Source organism: Eulemur rufifrons, chromosome 29, assembly GCF_041146395.1.
Source record: "Eulemur rufifrons isolate Redbay chromosome 29, OSU_ERuf_1, whole genome shotgun sequence".
In the NCBI taxonomy this organism is placed as follows: Eukaryota; Metazoa; Chordata; class Mammalia; order Primates; family Lemuridae; genus Eulemur; species Eulemur rufifrons.
In genome coordinates this window covers 59,367,171-59,387,351 of record NC_091011.1, presented here as the reverse complement: position 1 = coordinate 59,387,351, position 20,181 = coordinate 59,367,171, and the positions used below count along the sequence as shown (strand labels likewise).

Here is a 20,181-nt window from a genome sequence, read left to right as displayed (position 1 = left end):
AGAAAAATAAAAATTTTTCTTTTATTGTCACTTATTTCTTCTCTAATGCTCTTTCTTTATGTAAATCTGAGTTTCTGGCTTATATATTTTTTCTCTCTCTCTAAAGAGCTGCTTCTAATATTTCTTACAAAGTAGGTCTACTGGCAACAAATGCCCTCAATTTTTTTGTTTGTTTGAGAAAGTCTTTATTTCTCCTTTGCTTTTGTATAATAATCTCACAGGGTACAGAGCTTCAGGTTGATGGTTTTTTCTCTTAACAGTTTACATATTTCACTCAACTCTCTTTTTGCTTGCATGGCTTCTCAAAAGACGTCAGATGTAATTCTTACCTTTGCTCCTCTAGCTTCTTCCAGGATCTTTCTTTATCTTTTATTTTCTGCAATTTATATATTATATGCCTAGGTGTAGCTTTTGGGGACATGTATCTTGCTTGGTGTTCTTTGAGCTTCCTGGCTCTGTAGTTTGGTGGGAAACTACTTATTTCCCCATTAATTTGAGGGAAATTCTCAGTTATGATTGCTTCAAATATTTCTTCTGTCCCTCTCTCACTTTCTTCTCTTTCTGGCATTCCCATTATGGATATTTATGCCTTTTGTAGTTGTCCCATAGTTCTTGGATATTCTGTTCTGGGGGGTTTTCTTCCTAGTATTTTTTATTTTTGCTTTTCAGTTTTTGAAGTTTCTATTGAGATATCCTCAAGCTCATAGATTCTTTCCTCAGCCATGTCCATTCTACTGATAAGCCCATCAAAGGCATTCTTCATTTCTATGACAGTGTTTTTTATCTCTAGCATTTCCTTTTTATTCTTTTTTAGAATTTCTATCTCTCTGCTTACACTGCCCATCTGTTCTTGTGTGCTATTGTATCCGTTAGAGTTCTTAGCATATTAATCAAAATTCTTTTAAATTCCTGGTCTGATAATTCACATGTCTCTGCCATATCTGGTTCTGACGCTTGCTCTGTCTCTTCAGTTTTTTTTTTTTTTCTTTTTTTGCTTTTAGTATGCCTTACAATTCTTTCATGATAGCCAGACATGATGTGTCAGGTAAAAGGAACTGCTTTATATAGGATTTTAGTAACATGGTTGTAAGGTGTGGAGGGAGAAGCAGCGTTCTGTAGTCCCCTGATTAGGTCTCAGTCTTCAAGCGAGCCTGTGCCTCTGAACTGTGAACTTCATCAGTGCTTCCCGTGACCCTTCCATCCCCCTTAGTTAGGGACAGGATGGCTAGAGTGCTCTGGAGTTGGGTATTTCACTCCCCCCAGGTAAGTTAGACATTGATAAAAACCCCAGCAGGTCAAGCTCTGGTTAAATAATTTCTCAGGGCATGCCTCATTAAGAAGAACAGAATACTCTGTTATATTTTAGAATGATTCCTTTTCCCCTCCCCCTGCTGGAACACAAGGAGTTTTTTCTTCAATATTTGCTGTGAAGACCTGGTTAAGTTCCTGGTAAAACTCACAAAACTGTGTCCTACTGGAGATTTTCATTGTCAGAATTCCACAGTGACCCTCCAGAAATTCATCGATTACAATTTAGATTTTCGTACCTGGCATTGGTTCTTGCAGAGATTTAGAGATTTCTGCTGTGATAAGTTGTGATTCTCTGTATTCACTTGTCTCTCCAGTTTTGGGGATAGTGGTTTGCCCTGTGACCAACCTCAAGGAGAATTGTTGAATTTTCAGTTTGTTCAGCATTTTACTTAACAGGATGGAGTGGAGCCTTCAAAGCTTCTTACGTGTAGCAATGAAAACCAGAAATATTTTGCGTTTTTTATGGTTTCTCTTCATTTACTGGACTTCTAAATTTTGGAATCTCAGAAGCCAGTACTTAGTACTCTTCCTATTTCTATCTATAATTTTTCCTGAAGTTATCCCATCCAGTCCTATGGCCTTAAACATCATCTAATAAGCTCTGGTTCCAAGTAAGATGGAGCAAACCCACTTTCTCTTGTCTCTCCTACTGAGCACACCTATATGACTGAATGGAATGTGCACAGTATATATTTGAGGGCTCTGAAAAGTAAACAGTAGCAAGGAGATTACGGAAGAAGATCAGAATTCAGAATTCACCGCCATTGAACTAGTGGTAAATTTATCATTTCCCCCCTCTGGTATCCCCTAGCCTGAATGCTAAGCAGCAATGTCTAAAAGTAGACATTGTCCTGGACAGAGAGAGCACCAGGAAAAGCTCTCTAGTTCTGGCTCAAGGAGCAGGCAAAGAACTCAATGCTCAGAGAGAGTACAGAACCCCCTGTTTTGTTTTGCCTTTTTCTCCTCTCCATCCTCTCACACCTCAGCCCCTAAGCAATACTGAGGCAGCAGTAGAAGAGGCTCCATGTAGGTAGAGCCCACAGGAGCCAAAAAGGAAGGGAACCTTTGCTACTTTTGGAGCTGTGATTCTCAAGAGAATGGGAAAATCTCCTTTGCTGCTTCTGTGTGTGTGTGTGTGTGTGTGTGTGTGTGTGTGTGTATGTATCCGTCCTCATCCTCTCACTGCCTGGCCCCAGACATGAGCATCGTCACAGAAGTACGAGATAGCACAGGGCAACTAAATCTCTCCCCTCCTGGTTAAAGGTCCAAGTACTCAGAAAATACTGAAGAGATCCCAGAAAAGAAAGAGCTTGTAAAAGTAAACCTATTAATTTGCTTCTGAACTTCTGGGCTCACCCTAAAGCTGTGCATTTGTGAATCTGACCCTAACCAGTTTACCAATAAGATGAGATAAGATGGTCCACTTCCCGGATCCCAAACTTGCCAATGGGTTGTGCACATGCAGGAAAGATCTGAATAGCACTGTAAAGGTCTTGAAAAACTGAACTGATACTGAAATCATGCATAGCCCCTGGAAAGTTGGCTGAACCCTTTGACCTGAACCTGACAAAGTCTGCTAAAACAAAAATATCAACATTTTTCACAAACCAGACCCAGAATCTCATTATTTAATGTTCAAAATGTCTATGGTACAATCCAGAATTTTTTGCATATAATGAAACAGGAAAATAGCAACTTGCATGAGAAAAGAAAATCAACAAATACAAATATTGAGGTGACACAGGTGTTTGAATTATCTAAGACCTTAAAGCAGCTCTTATACAATTATTCCAACAAACAATTTCAAACACTTGTGATATGAATGAAAAATAGAAAGTGTCAGAAAATAAGTAAAAATGTAAAGGAGATCTACATGGAAACTTAGAACTGAAAGATACGGTAACTTCAAAAAACTAACTAGATGGAATTAGAGATGACAGATGTCAGTGAACTTGAAGATAGGTAAATTGAAATTATGCAATCTGAACAACAGGAAAAAAGATTGAATAAAAATGAACAGAATCTTAGGCACCCACGGGACAGTAGTGAGATCTAATTCATGTCATCACAGTTGCAGAAAGAGAGGAGGTACAGTGATGAAAAAAAATTGGAGAAATAATGGCTGAAAACTTCCAAAGTTTGGTGAAAGAGCTCAATGCACCCCAAACAGGGTAAATCCAAAGAAATATATTCCAAATGCATCACAATAAAGCCTTAAAGCTAAAGACAAAAATAAAACAAAACAAACAAACAAACCTTGAAAGAAGCAAGGAATAGACAGGCTTCAAGGATGACTGTCATGCTTATAATTTTGAAAATTAGTGAATTGAAATGCCATTGCTGAGAGAGAGAGTAGAATAACAGTAGGTTTCAGAGGGGAAGATAATGAGTTTTAATTTCAGGGCTCTTTGGTACACACAACTGGAATTGTCCAATAAGAAACTGAAAATGAAAATGTGGAGCTCCAGGGAAATTCCTAGCTGGAGATATAAATTTGTAAGTCATCACTATAATTGAATCTGTGGAAACCACATAGAGAATAAGCATAGAAGTTAGGCTTCAGCTAGGCTATGCAACAATAACAAATCAATCTTAAAATCTCAGTGGGATAACATAATAAAATTTTGTTTCTGGCTCATAGCACAGTCCGGTGCAAGTCATGTAGCCTCTTCCATCCGGTAGCTTTGCCAACTGGAACAACAAGCCTTCCAAGTTCAACACAACTGTGGAAGACATTTCATGTTTACTTCCACTCACCTTCCCTTGGCAAGAATCAGTCCTATGGCCCCAATCCGAATGAAAGGGAGGCTGTGAAATGTTCCCCTGTGTGTCCAGGAAGGGAAAATGGTGGGGGAAACACATGGCGATGTGTTTGTCACAAGGGCCAAAGGCAGATCCTATGAACTTAGCCAGTGATAACATAGAAGTAAAGACAAGTTCTGGCCACCTGGTCTTATGCCTTCAAATCAGAGTTTAATACTTTTTAGTCTAAATCTGTCCTTGAATGTCCTCATCCCTACCACATCTGGGTCTCTGAAAATTTCCTCTGGCTCTAACATTCTCTGATTCTATGTTGTTCCTCTCTAATATTATACATCAAGAGTGCAATTACCATATAAAACTGAAACTGAGCTCTTGGAATAACCCTTCTCCACATCTCTGAACAACCACGGAGTCTTTCCTTCCATGATTTACCTGAGATTTTTCTTCAATGTGGATGTAGAAGAATGGGATGCGATAGGTCATTCTGAGGGTGGATATATTTCCATATACATGCCCTTTTCTCATTTAGCATATGAATTATTTTACTTCAAAATAATGCAAATAGGAATAAAACTAATTTCAGTCATGCCATTTATTCATATAAACATTTTTTTGGATTCCAACTCTGTGCGAGCACTTTTTAAGAAGATGGTGCAGTGGTAAAAAAGGGAACTACGTTTTCTAGTGGGGAAATAACGTCAGGTAGTAACGACTATAGAGAAAGGCAGAACAGGACAAGGAAAGAGTGAACGGTATTGGTGCTGTTTTAGATAAGATGTTCAGGCACCTCTAGGAGAAGGTGACACCTGCTACAGATCTGCATGAGGTAAGAAGTTGAGCTATGCAAAGATCTGCTCAAGAAAGAGCATGTCGGTTGGAGGGATCAAAAGGGGCGAAGGCCCTGAGGCAGGAACAAGCTTGGCAAGGAGGCCAGTGTGGCTGGAGCCAGAGAGTGGTAGGCAGTGAGGTTGGAGAGGTAGACTATGCAGGGCCTTGTAAGCTTGGAAAAAGAGTTTAAATTTTGGCCCAGGTATGATGGGAATTTATTAAGCAGGGAAGTGATGTGATCTTGCTTCCATTGTTAAAACATCACCATGGTGCTGGGTGGAGAATTGATTTTAATGGGCAAAGGTGGAGGTGGGTGAGGTAGGAGATCATCTGGGAGTTTGTGTTAGTAATCCAGGCAGGCGCTAGCCCACTGCCAGTTATTTAACATAAAGGAGCCTGCCTGGAAGGAGCCTGAGTCCTGAGGGGAGGGCCATGCTCCCACATGGTTACAGTGTGCAGAGATAACTGCTCCCGTGGGTGGTGCACACAGTGTCGTGGGAGTGCTGGAGAGAAGGAAGCACCTAAATGGGCCTGTGGGAGTCAGAAAAGCTGTTGAACGGTGGCACCAGGTTGCCGGGCAGACAAGCGTGGGAATGGCATTCTAAAGAGAAAAAATAGGAAGTTATTAATACAGAGAGAGCTTACTCTTTTACACCTTGTCAAACTCGATTTCTCTTTTTTTTTTTTCTTTTACAGCTTAAACGAAGAAAAAAGGCTCATGATAAAAGAATTTGAGAGGATACCTAAGCCAGGAGTAAGTCTTAGATGATCCAGAGTGTTAAATACAGCTGGATTCAAACATCCCTTTTTATAAATATTAATGTTTATCACAACAATTATACCCTGAAACATCTGTAAGATTGAGAAGTCTTAACTGTGAATGATGCTGAGAGGATATCTGCATAACTTCTGCAGTAAATATAAGTGGTGCCTATTGTAGGCTTTACTGTTTGCTATCTAATTAACTTGGATAATATCCGCTTTGTTTCCAGAATAAAAAAAAAAAAAGATTCTGTGGTTGGCACTTAAAAATATTATTTTGCTATCACTATTACCCCCATAGCTTTCTAAATATCTCATTATCACCAAAAAAAATTTACAAAGATGATGTATCACTTATCTATTCCTGCATTAACAAACCATCCCAAAACTTAATGGCTTAAAACAACACTATTTCTTACTTTTCACAATTCTGAATTATTCTGGTCTGAGCTGACTCCCTTGGGGTTGGGTGGTCTAGGATGGCTCATTCATATGTCAGCCAGTTGGCAGGCTCGTTGGTCTAAGGTCACATGTCACTATCTGGTCACATGATGGTGGAAGGGTTTTCAGCCTTAAGAGAGAACAAATCCCAACATGTGAGAACTTTTTGAGTCTCTGCTTAAATCGTTTTTTGGCAACATCCCATTGATCAAGGCAAGCAACATGGCCAAGTAGAGAAATAGGCCCTACTTCTTAATGGGAAGAATGATCAAGACACACTGCAGAGGGGCATGATATACTGGGGAATAGGAGGAATTTGTGGCCATTTTTTGTGATTTATTATAGAAAGTAAATAGATCATCACACTTCGCGTTGCTTCCACTTTCTGATATTTCAAAAGTGCATTGATGGTGGTTTAATTCCAAGGCCAGCCCACAAAAACATATTTAGCACAGGGTAAACTACTATTAATGCTATTTAAGTACACCTAACCATCATTTGCAATACAGATTTTAGGGGGGAAATCATTTTGAATTTTAGTTCCAAATCATAGGTTCACTAATTTTACTCTCTTCTGGCATCAGAGGAAGGAGGAAGATATACAAAAAGTCCAGAGCAGGCTAAATGGATTCATCCACTTAGTCATTAGAGTTAACAGAAAAAAACAAACTCTGTAAAATATTTTAAAGAGGTTTATTCTGAGCTGAATATGAGTTATTGTGGCCTGGGGAGACACAGTCTCAAAAGGTCTTGAGAAAGTGTGCCCGAGGCAATTGGGTTACAGTTTGGTTTTACGCATTTCAGGCAAACAGGAATTGCAGGTAAAATCATAAATCAAGCTATACACTGGTTCAGCCCAAAAAGGTGAGTCATCTCAAAGCAGGAGCTTAAAAGTTATAGGTGGGTTTAGGGATTCTTTAGTTGGCAATTGGTTGGGAGTGTTAAGTCTTGCCTGAAAATTTGGAGTCAGTAGGAAGGAATGCTTAAGATAGTTGGTCTGTTATCTGTCATGTGACACCATGATAGCAAAAAAAAAAAAAAAAACAAAACAAAAACCTGTTTAACTAGATTTTATGGATTATAAGACATGACTTAACCGTTGTCTTGCATAGCCTTAGGTCTTGTTAATAATTTGGTACCTTATTGCCATAAAGAATCTGTTTTGTCAGTCTTATGATCTCTATTTTAACTGTTAATGCTGGTCAGTTGTTGTTTCTAAACTCCAAAAGGGAGGGGGTATAAGGAAGTGTGTCTGACCTCCTTTCCTATCATGGCCAGGAACTCAGTTTTAAGGTTTTTGGGGGAGACCTTTGGCCAAGAGGAGGTTCATTCAGTCAGTCAGTGGAGTAGAGGAGCTTAGAATTTTATTTTTAGTTTCTATTAGTAATGTGTAGACTTTCTTTCTTTCTTTCTTGTTTCTTTCTTTCTTTCTTTCTTTTTCTTTCTTTTTGTTTTTTTATTAAGAGACAGGGTCTTGCTCTGCTGCCCAGGCTGGAGTGTAGTGGAAGGATATAGCTCACTACAGCCTTGAACTCCTGGGCTCAAGTGATCCTCCTGCCTCAGCCTCCCAAGTAGATGGGACTACAAAGTAAAATATAGACTTTCTGAGTATAAGAAGGCTTCTCTCCCATAAGCCAAATATTCCCCAGATAATCATACTGGGAAACAAAGATCTATTTAACCTGGAATAGAGGATATCTGGGGAAAATCTGTGAGAAAATGTATGATCTAGAGAAGTAATATTAATAAGAAAGTAGGGGATTAAGGAGTACAAAGAGTTGGGTATTCCAAATATGAACTCCCTTATCTTTAGTTCCCATATGACTCAGGTTAACCGTAACCCAGATGTGCAAAGATTATTTGTATCAGACTTTGTCAAATCACAAAGCTACTAGAAAACAGACTTTATTTTCACTCATGTTTTTTGGTATGAAATAAAAATTAACTCAGAAAAAATACTTAAAATATAGGAAGATAGAACAGAGCACTAGTAAAAAAATAAGAATTCAAATCTAATGTAAAATATTTAATTATACATGCAGTATAATTGTCATGCCTTTATTGCAGATGTCAGAAATCCTAAGTTGCATTTAACTTTGTGAGAAATCATTCATGAACCTCAAAACAAATAGAATCAAAATGCTGAGTGAAATTATTTTAATTCAGTTTTCAAGTAGATAAATGTTTGTTCAGATTATACAACTTGATCATTTTCATGACTTTTAAAGGAAATTGAGAAGAGGATGAAAGTATTGAAAGAAAGCACTGAAGAATTACGTAAGGAAGTTATACAGAAGAAATTGGAAATTAAAACTTTACGGGAAGATTTGTCATATAAACAAAAGCAATTACTAAAGGAGAAGAAGGAACTGGAAGAATTGATGGAATATCAGGTCGTCCTAAAGGTGTGCTGCTTACAGTTCATAAACATTTAAACATTGTACCTGCATGGATGTAAAAATACCTGGGTATCAGGATTAGAAGGTTTGACAAAGAAGGGTATTGTCAAACAAACAGAAATGTTCTGCATTGTGACGGATCCTAAACCTAGGCTCTGGGAATTCACAAAAGACTTTAGGATGTTTGGGAGCATTACTCTAATTTGGAGCCCTGACTCTGAGGAAAATATTTCCAGACCTCACCAAACATTTTTCGGTATTGGAAATGAGTGTCAAAAATGGAATTGCTTCCTTGAAGAGCAACCAAATGTCCTAACCTGTTGTGTATATTTGTATTATCTTATCATTGTCTGACTCCACTTCACTTCCACTCACCATAAAAGTTATGAGAGGCCTGTATTTATGTTTTAGAAGACAATGAATTACAATTCATTTTATTTTGAAAAATGTATAATAACTCTCAAAACTATTTAAATAACCTAGAGTTTAAAAAACAATATCTGAGATTCATTGGCTTAGAGGATAATTATGATACACTTTGACCTCTTTTGCCTTAAGAGTCTTGGAGCAATTGGCCAGGGTGTGCTGCGCAGAACACAGGAACTGAGCAGGGAGGCGCTTACCAGGAAACCAATGAAGCTTAAACTTCAGGCCCTTCATGTACATGAACCTCTTCCAAGGCCCTGCACCTAATTTAGCATTTGTAATTTTTTAACTCTTTTTCTTAAAGAGGGCCCCCCAAATTGTACAAGTTTCAGTCTCACAAAACTTGGATCTGCCCCAGGACTGAGCATCCCACAGAAAAATGTCTCACCCTACCACACTGCAGTGATATATTCAACCTCCACACATACATGTCACCCCAGGCCTCAAAATCCAGTGTGATTCCTAGGCAGGAAGGGACTCTTCTGTGAACCCTGCCACGGACATAAGCGTCTTCAGACTTAAACTGAAGCTTCCATGAATCCACAGAGTGTAATGGAAAGTGATGTTAGACAAACAGCTCTGATCATGGCCTTGCCACTTACTAGCTGTGTAACTTTGGGAAAATTATTTAACTTCTCGTAACAGGAACTTAGGCAGGTTTCTCCAGAAGCAGAGCCCAACACAAGTACTGATTGAGGGGGAGCTCCAAGGGGAATCCTATAGAGGACTGAGGGAAGCAGGCTAGAGCTGGGGAAGAAGCAGGGAAAAATGCAGTTTCAGGAGAACTGTAGTCTCACCCTGATCCCATGGAGAAGTCATGAATTCATGAACCGCACCACCCAGAGGCAAGGGGCACGGGCTGTTATATCCCCACATCATTAGTCATCAGTCAGAGCTTGTTCCTCTCTTCCCTCCACCACCCTCCTATTCCCTGACAAGGCAGCTCTGCTCAGCCAGTGGCACTGCAGGGGAGAGGAGATTAGGCACGAACTGCTAGCAGTCACCCCTGCAGCATCTGAGGGATGGGTGTACAGACCGTCTCCAACTTAACCGTGGTTCAACTTGTGATTTTTTCAGCTTTATGATGGTGTGAGAGCGATAGAAACTGTACTTCAAGTACACACACAACCATTCTGCTTTTCCCTTTCAGTACAGTATTCAGTAAATTACAGGAGATATTCAATACTTTATTATGAATAGGCTTTGTGTTAAGTGATTTTGCCCAACTGTAGGCTAATCTAAGCGTTCTAAGAATGTTTAAGGTAGGCTAGGCTGAGCTCTGATTTCGGTAGTTTAGGTGTTATAAATGCACTTTCGACTTGAGATATTTTCAATTTATGATGGATTTATTGGGACATAACACCATTGTAAATCGAGGGGCATCTCTTCCTCCATGAAGGGAATCTTACAGAGCACCAACAAGATTTGTTACACTCAGTTACCTCCTCCTTAAAATGGTAACAAACATATCTATCTTACAAGGTCATTGTGAGTGTTTGATGGAATAATTAAAGCACACAAGGCAGATAGGAGTCTATGCACTGTAGTTTCCCTCTCCTATTTAATTTGCTTGTCTTAATTGCTTCTGGTTCAGGATTACATAATTTAACACTATTCCATTTCTTTTCCAGGATGATGTGGCCCACCATCAAACTATTCCTGTACAAACTGCAAAAGAGATAGAAAAAATAGCACGCAGAAAAGTGTATGATTTAATATTTTTATTTTTGAATCCCTCCCAGCTCAAGTTATAGGTGTACACTAAAACAAGAGTACTAACCAGGGAACACATCAAATTACTGTTACAGTTCTAGAAATATCTGCTTTTAGCCCTGTCTAGGTTGTGTATATCAAGTTCTTTAAAGGAAAAGAGTGCAGCAAATTACTATCATTCATAACATTTATGTCTTAATTATGGGTCAAGATTCTGTTTCCAAACTATAAATCATATTTTTATGGAGAACTTCAATTGATTTTAACAGAGCTGTGGAAGGGATAAATTATTTGAACTGGTTAGAATTGCATGGGCCAGAGGTATGTCAGCCAGCCAGCATCCTAAAGCCCAAATGATGGGACCTCCTCACTTTGCCACCTGGTCACATGTATGACATCCTTAGACATTCAGAGCACATTTGGATGCACAGGTCATTGAGGAAATTCTTGGGGTTTAAGGAAATCAAAAAAGGTAAAGTGAACATGTAAAAAGCTTGGAAAAATAATATGACTGCTCTGGTGACTGATCTTAAAAGAAGAAGAGAAAATGAAGCAGGCACTATTAACAGTTCTAAAAACCAAGCTCACCAGCACCAAAGTTGAGAGATTCAGGTCAGTTCCAAGAGGCTGGTCAGAATGAGGGTAGAATCACAGGAGATATTAGCATTTGGGATCTGGGGAGAAAGTAGGGAGGCTGGGCATATCTCTCCCCTTAATGTCGCTCAGTGGAGATGCCCACTTCTGGGATCACTGGGTTTATGCCTCGCTCTTCTGTTGCTTGGTTAGGAAATAAGAACAGGTAAAGACAGCATGGGCTCAAAGGAAGGCAAATGCACGTGTGTGTATGTGTGTGTATCCCCTACAGAGAAATGGAAAAGAAGAAAATTGTCTTGGAACAGGAATTCAAAGAGCTAAATGACTCCCTAAAGAAAGTTGAAAACAAAGTCAGTGCTATAGTGGAGGAGAAGGAAGATGTAATAAAGGAAGTTGAAGGCAAACGAGCCTTACTTGAAGTCAAAGAACGAGAATATAACCAACTGGTCAAGCTATTGGAATTAACCAGAGAGAATGAAGCAACTTCACTAACTGAAAGGTTAGTTGTGTTTATGTATGTTCTGTCATCTAAAGTTCTCTTCAATTTATATTTGAGGATTCAAAACAATCCCAAACAGTTTTATGTTGATTTAATAAACATTCTTAAAGAATTTTAAATCTATTTTTACCAATAATAAAAAAAATATATATCAGGCTGGGCATGGTGGCTCATGCCTGTAATCCTAGCACTTTGGGAGGCCAAGGTGGAAGAATCGCTTGAGGCTAGTTCAAAACCAGCCTGGGCAATAGTGAGACCCCACATCTACAACAAATTTTAAAAATTAGCCAGGTGTAGTGGCACGCTCCTATAGCCCCAGCTACTTGGGAGGCTGAGGCAGAAGGATAACTTGAGCCCAGGAGTTTGAGGTTGCAGTGAGCTATGATGACAGAGTAAGACTCTATCTCCTAAATAAATAATTAAAACAAACAAATAAATATTATCAGATGAATCATTTTGAAGTCTTTTTTCCATCCTTTACTCATCATTTTCTTCAATTCTCTGTGACCAAATTTTATGGACATAATCTATTGTATGTTGTAAGTTTCTGAAATGTACCTCTGGGAAATTATACCACCAGAGCGTGCTGTAAAGTTCAGGGATTTTACCAACAAATGAATGGTATTTCTGAGCTAATCTTGACTTTTTCCTAATGGGAGTAATTTCATGATGTGATTCCCTGGGAGAGTTTTATGTCCTATTTTTAATTAAAATTTCAGGGAAACAGGGGCTTCTGTCTCTGCCAATCTGTTGTTACATTTGGGAATTTTATAAGACTGCAGCTCTAAATGATACCAACTCATAAACCTAATTGCCTTAGGCATTATTTACTATTTGTGATTCTAACATGAGAATAGTTCTATATGTACATACTGAGCATGCTGTCTTGATAAGATTTGAAAAACATGTAGGACAGCTCATGACACATCACTTTCATTTTCTCCCTTTACCTGGAACAGAGGAATCTTGGATCTCAATTTACGAAACAGTCTCATTGACAAGCAGAACTACCATGATGAGCTTTCTCGTAAGCAAAGAGAGAAAGAACGAGATTTTCGGAATTTAAAAAAGACGGAACTACTCTTAAAAGTGTCCTGGGATGCTCTCAATCAAACTCAAGCAATGCATCAAAGACTTCTATTAGAGGTGAGTTTGTAAACCACTATCTGATTTTTAAGCTCAGTGGTATCTTTTGAAGCAAAAATATTTTAGGAAGTTGTTTTTGCTATCAGCAGAGAAAGAGAAGTAAAGAAAAGTAACAGACAAAAGGTAATTTTCAAATGCATCGAGCCTGTTGTAGAGTCTGTAGTGTTATAATGTTTTTCGTTCTCTTTTTGCTAGCCCAAAATTAGAGAAATGTCTTGTTTGGATCAGGCATCAGCCTGGCCTGGGGAAGTAATTGGGTCATCCAGTTCTAGAACAGCTAGAGAGTTCACTACAGGGCAGGACCAAGAGGATCACTATCTTTACCAGTTAGAAGAGACCCAGCACAGTGTCATGGCAGACTGTGTAAATATAGATAGATGGTCAGTAGCCTGCACCTCCAACTAGCCAAGGGCAATCCAGAACCCAGTGTCAGGCTACCTGGCTAATTTTGTGCAGTGTCAGAGGTGTACTCCAGTCAGAGGATGCTCAGGACAGTTGTTACTTGCTTAGTACCTCCGGGTTCCCAAGTGAGGGGATTTCGTCCCAGTGCCTCTGACTTCTCTCTCAGATGGCACTTCCTGTGCTAAATGACCAAGCGCTACAGAAAAGGCAGAGAATCCTTGAGAGGGCTGCATCCTTGTGCTAGAACCTTGGTCAATGCTTCCTTTGGTGAAAAAGGGATCAGTCTCTGAGATGAAGCAGCTGGGAAACCTTCTCCATTCTCTTTGGGATTGTCATGCTCCAGCACCTTATGTGGAGGTTCCTGACCTCAGAAATTTTAAACAGGAGTTTCCAACAATAGACACTTCTGATTCTAACCTATACCTAGTTCTCCCCTCCTCCTGGGCACATGAGAAGTTTATACTTCCTCGCACTCCTTGCAGTTGAGCAGGGTCATGACCGATGGATTATGGACAGAAGTGACCCGTGTCTCTTCTAGCCTAGAACATCTAACTGCCAGTGTGAGACCTTCTAGTTCTTTTTCCCTCTCCTGTGGCGACTGTGGGAGGACATGATGATACAGAGGTGCTGAAAATTGGAGCAGCTGGGAATTCTGAGCCAACAGTGGCCTTAGAGAGTCAATTTGATGGGCCACAGGTTTTGTAAGAAATAGTTTTTGTTGTTTGAAGCCATGACACTTGGGGTTGTGTACTTCTGTAGCATAATTTAGCCTGTCCTGACTGAAAGACCAACCTTAAGCAAGGTGTGAAAAAACTAGTTGGGGTTCTAAGTGTTGCAAATGGCTAGGAGTTGATCTTTCTGTCAGATGGCACTCATAATCTTTTAATTTTAATTTTTCTATCTCAGTGACGCAAAATGTGTTTTTTACTCTTTTGCAAAATAAATATAACAGTTGTGTTTCTTTTACATTTTTAATAGTTTTATTGCAGTTCCAGCAGGTAGATTTATTTTTATCGCTCTGAAATCTCTTTAACACTAGTAATGCTTTTTGCCTTAAAAGTTTATTTATGTCTCATACGATCAGTTACACCAGGTCTTTCGGGGTTAGATTTTTCATGATATTTAATTTCCCATCCATTTATTTTCACTCTTTCTGTGTGTCTCGCATACATAGCATCTACTTTCAAAATCTGGCCGGATAAGTTCTGCCTTTTAATTCTTGTATTCAGTCCAAAATTAACATTTAATGTAATTGTAAATACACTGGACCTTATATTTGTTATATTACTATTGCTTTCTCTTTGTCCTGTCTGTTTTATGCTCCTTTCTTCTCCTATATTTTCTTCTTATAGATTAATCAAAGTTTTATAGTGTTCTGTTTTCCCCATTTTATTTTATTTTATTTTGAGGCAGAGTCCCACTCTGTCACTTTGGCTAGAGTGCCGTGGTGTCAGCCTAACTCACAGCAACCTCAAACTCCTGGGCTCAAGCGATCCTTCTGCCTCAGCCTCCCGAGTAGCTGGGACTACAAGCATGCGCCACCATGCCCGGCTAATTTTTTCTATATATTTTTAGTTGTCCAGCTAATTTCTTTTTATTTTTTAGTAGAGACGGGGTCTCACTCTTGCTCAGGCTGGTTTCGAACTCCTGAGCTCAAACAATCTGCCCACCTTAGCCTCCCAGAGTGCTAGGATTACAGGCGTGAGCCACTGTGCCCTGCCTGTTTTCCCCGTTTTAGATATGCTTTAGTTAGTTTTGTGTTCTATTTCTATTCTTTGGGTGGTTACTAACCCTAAAGATTACAATAGTCATCCTTGACTTACTGGAGTCCAGTATAAATTAATATTTTACTACTTTCCAAGAAATGCTAGAACCTTTGAAGATTTTAATTCTATTTACTATTGCAACTCCAATGCCTTCAAACATATTTTTAACACAACTTTCCAAGTTATTCTCGTTGGAAGCTTTGGTTTACTATAAGCTACTCCATCGTAGCCCAAGGCTGAGGGCATTAAAATGTTAAATTGGAACTTTGGGCAAACACAGACCCTGTGGCCACCCAACCTCAGTCATAGTGAGATTATAGTAAATAGCAGGTCTGATATCTGTTCAAAGTAGTGATGGAAAAAGAAAAGTATTGATGTAAACCTAAATGTGATGAGTAGGAGACTCTTAAAACCAGCAAGTGTTGCTTGTATTGATAAAACAACTTTTATTTATTGACCAAATAACCATTCAGTAAGATTTCTTTAAACAATAGGATAAAAATTATCACTGCTGTTAATAACCAGTCTTGTTGATTCCAGTAATAAGTATAGTTAATCTTTTAAATATATTTCTAATGGTAAATCAACAAAGAATTCCCATGAGAGTAAGGTAACTTAAATAGAGGCAGTAAGATAATTTGTCACATAAATTAATACTTACTGGTGATCTCAAAAATGGTTATACATTGATAAAAATCAAAAGATTAGTTCTAAAAGATGACATACACTAAAAAGACTTAAGTTTGCCTCTACCAGAAAATCTAGATTAAGTACCATAGAAAGCAGATATAAAATAATACAAAATGTAATTCTGCTAGTTCTACTTTTAGTTAAAATATAAAATGTTGTGATGAACCATATTTCCTGCCATAATAGCCAGAAAAAAATAAACTAAAAATTATATATTTTTAAAAAACATATGAGAATTGTGGAAAGTAAATTTCAGAAAGGCACAGTACTTGCTGGTGAGCAGAGATGGGCGGCCTTTTCCCTCCCCGGGGCATTTGCCAAGTCTAGGCATGGAGAGTAGAAGATGGGCCTGCCAGAGGCAGGCAGACTTTGCTGGAGTTCGGCAAAACCATCAGAGCTTTTAATGACCACGTTGGTTGGCATGACAAACTGGAACCTGGAAGATTCCTTAATCAAAGACAACATACTCTCATGTAATGATATTGCACATTACAGTACACCTTTGCATTTAAACATGGCTCTTATTGATTTCCAATTTGAACTGAAAAGCAATAAGACAATGATGCTAGGGATTTTGCTCTGACATTCACCATCATGTTTTAAGGGTTAGAATATCATAACTCTGTAAGGTTTTTCTATTTCTAAACATCATGTCCGAGGTGGTGACAACAACAACAAAATCCTCTTACTAAGCAACTATGCCACTTTATGTATGCTATAATTTATCTTTATTGGGTTTTCTAGAGATTTCATCTCTCTTTCCCTTGATTTAAAAGTGATTCTGCATTTTTCTGTCTTCATGACTCACTTCTGGTGTTCAAGGCAATTGTGACAACATACTGTATGGAGGAGAGATTTAACTTTGAGTCAGGCAGAGTCAGGTTTACATCCTAGATGCATTGAACTTCTTCCTATGTTAGGTGTTTCCCAACCTTTGAACTGGGATTACTGCAAGGAATAAGAGTGATCACAAATGGGAAAGTGTGTGGTACCAAGAAGGTACTCAGTAAATACTGCTTCCCTTCCTTTATACATAGAAACTTTTTTAAAAGCTAAAGATAATTTTGTAGTTAGGAAAGACTATGAAATGACTATTTTATTCCCGTGGAGAAGATGGCATCCTCAGGCTATTGATGAACCTCAGAGACGTGTCTCAGTACCCACTCTGCACCACCTGAATGACTGCAACTGCCCACCAGCTGCTGTCCTCCATAAGTCCAGTTCGTTCCCTGTCCCATCTGTCCTCTGTTTTGCTACCAAATTAATATTCTTAAGTGATATATTCATGTATCACTCACCTGCTTAAGACATTTGATGGATCCTTATTTCACATTATCATTGAATGAAATAACTGGGAGGAATCATAAAGATTGTATGAGGCAAATAGGTTTCATCTCAAGTGTCAGCTCCATTCATTTGGTTGTAGCTCCCTACAGTGACTGTGTTGCAAAGGATTCTGAGGCCCAGCGCTAACTTGTCAGATAGGAACTCTGGGGTTGATCAGTGATGTCTACCCCAGGCATAGAAAGGAAAATTTTCCATGTATTTTCTGTTCCTAAACAAGTCCTCTTCCTGATCAAGTGCTATTCCTTCAGCTGATTCTTTTGGTATATTTTCATACCCTAAGTAACATGCTTACAATGCTGCTACTTGAGTTTTTAGTTTTAGACTTGACCTTTGTACTTCTCACTATAAAAGATGAGGATTTGGCTCTCTTTTAGACCCCTGTTCACCACACACACAGTTCTTGTCCCTCCACACACCTACTGGTCTCATGTCATAATTTTGGTTAGTTCAGAATTTGGTGTTTACATGATTATGAATATGTAAAGGCTAGTCACACCTGAGCCATGTAATATTATATAATTGCCCTTCCTTACAAAATCTTGTATTTCTAGGCATTTACAAACATTCCGTTTTTTTCATTTGTATACTTTCTGCATACTTATGATTCGTTCAGTCCCAAACACTTCTCCAATTGTATAACTTTGCTCTCAGTATGTTAAAACACATTTGCTAGCCCATTCATTTAATCTTTTTTTAAAATTCAGGATATCATTGGGGTACAAACATTTTGGTTACATAAAATGCATTTGCCTCACTCAAGCCAGGACTATTAGGGTGTCCTTCCCTCATACAGTGTGCCCCGTTTCCATTAGCTGTGGGTTTACCCCCCCATGCCCCTTACCCCACCCACCTGACCAGCACCTAGTGAGTATTACTACCGTGTGAGCACCTTAGTGTTGATCAATTAGTACCAGTTTGGTGGCGAGTACATGCGGTGCATGTTTTTCCATCCTTGTGATACCTCACTTCGAAGGATGGGCTCAGTCTCTATCCAGGATAATATAAGAGGTGCTAGATTAATTCTTTTGAAGAAATCTCTCACAAGCCTTGCCAGTGACTTCTAGCCAGAGACCAACAGGCACGCACCTGTAGTTGAATGAGTTGAGTTTATTACACATTGCAGCAAGGGAGAACACATGCCATGGAAGATTGTAATGAGTGTCACTAGAGGGTATTAGAAAGGATTTATAGCATTTGTACTTGGGTTATATGATGTGGAGGATGGTTTCAGGAAATGGGACTTTGCCTTGAATTTGGATGTTGTCAGGAAATGAGAGTAATTCTATGGTTGAATATCTTAATGAATCTTAGCTAGAAAGAGTAATGACTAGACGGAGGCTAAGGGCTGTGACTGGTAAAGGCAGCTGCATGTGGGGAATGTATGGTATTTCGTGGCTTGAACAATATTCATGTTTTTGTCTGTGTTCATACACAGTTATGAAGCGGTCTCATATTTGTCTTGATCCACCATGATCACAGAGTGGCTTTGTCTGAAGTTGATGTTTTGTGAAATTGTTTATGTTCAGCAGAACACCCGGGCCTGGCTGTGCCAGGCCAGCTCCTGGGCATGAGGGGCTGCTTTTCCCTTTCTCACCTTCTGCCTTGTTTCAAACCAGTCCCATTTCTCTCTGTGCTGCAGCCCTGCTCTCACCATCTTGGTAACACCTTCCACCTCTTCTCTGTGTCGGATTCCCTATTTCAAGGATCTCTTCTATTTTGCTCTCTTAGCTTACTTTCTTTTTGTTGGGGGAGCATGCCTTCTGGTAGCTTCCCCAGAAAATGTGAGTGGAAAGTAATTTTTTAAGACCCTGTGTGCCAGAAAATGCATGTCAGAAGACCTTGCATGACAGAAAATATTTTACCCTCACACCAGCCATACACGTAATTAATAATTGAATTGGTCATAGAATTTTAAGTTGGACATAATTTTCCCTCAGAATGAAGGCATTAATCACTTGTCTTCTAATTTCTGCAGTCACTATTAAGAAAACTTGCTATCTTTCTGATTAGTGATTCTTTACTTGAAATCATTTTTCTTCCATGCTGGAAGCTTGTGGGATCTTTTACTTGCCTCCAGAATTTTTAAATTTCACAGTGAAACTCCCATGGTGTCCACTGTGCTGGGCACGCAGTGGGTTCTCTGTATACGGAAACCTACGTCCTTCAGTTCTGACACTTTGTCTTGAATTTTGTCCACTCTATTTTCTCTGTTCTTTCTTGGACTCCTTTTAGGCAGATCTTGGATATTCTAAAATAGTCCTCTGATTTCCTTATCTTTTTTATTTTCCATTCCTTTTTGTCTTCTTGGCTTGCCAAAACAGAGATTTCCTCAATGTTTCCTTCTAACCCTTCTATTCTTTCATTCTGCTATCACATTTCATATTTCCATGAGCTTTTTGTTCTCTGAATGTTTCTTTTTTATAGTACACTTATTTTTATTCCATATCTTCTCATACCTTACTAAGGATATTTTTTTTTTTTTTTGAGACATGGCCTCACTCTGTCACCCCGGCTAGAGTACAGTGGTGTCATTACAGCTCACTGCAGCCTCAAACTCCTGGGCTCAAGTGATCCTCCTGCCTCAGCCTCCCAAAGTGTTATGATTACAGGTGTGAGCCACGGTGCCCAGCCCTTACCTCACTGAGGATATCTTTTTTCTTCTTCTTCCTCCTAAGTAGACTTTATTTTCTTCAAGTTACTTTTTTCTGGTTTTGTTTGTTTGTTTGACTTTGTCTTTTTCTTATTAGAAACTCTCCTCTAATACATGGTGGTCCTTGGTTATCCACTTATATTTAAGCATGGGATGCTATAAAACTAATTGGAAGCTGTGTCTTATGGTGAGGCTTGTTGCTGTAGTTTGGTCTGGATGGACAAAATATGTAAGGAATGGCCCTGGACTGAAGAGGAGTTCGCAGTGGAATGCTCACAAGTTGTTCAGATTTTAATAAGTAAAAAAGCTATTAATACTTATAATATATTTTGACACTACTGGCTATTAAGTTCACAAACTTAGCACCCACAGAATGTAAAATGAACAGAAATTAAAATGTATTAAAATCCTCTTCCTTCATTGATTTTAAGAACAATCTATGTT

At 38.9% G+C, this 20,181-nt stretch overlaps 1 protein-coding gene across 1 annotated transcript in view; it reads left to right on the top strand.

Moving 5' to 3' along the window:
• Positions 1 to 20,181, top strand: part of CCDC146 (coiled-coil domain containing 146) — a 149,119-nt gene that overhangs the window by 101,977 nt on the left and 26,961 nt on the right. Inside the window, exons 5-9 of the mRNA XM_069461335.1 lie at positions 5,599 to 5,656; positions 8,334 to 8,510; positions 10,562 to 10,635; positions 11,509 to 11,736; positions 12,696 to 12,882. Of these exons, the coding sequence (XP_069317436.1) occupies positions 5,599 to 5,656; positions 8,334 to 8,510; positions 10,562 to 10,635; positions 11,509 to 11,736; positions 12,696 to 12,882 (724 nt within the window). The remainder of the gene's footprint in view (positions 1 to 5,598; positions 5,657 to 8,333; positions 8,511 to 10,561; positions 10,636 to 11,508; positions 11,737 to 12,695; positions 12,883 to 20,181) is intronic.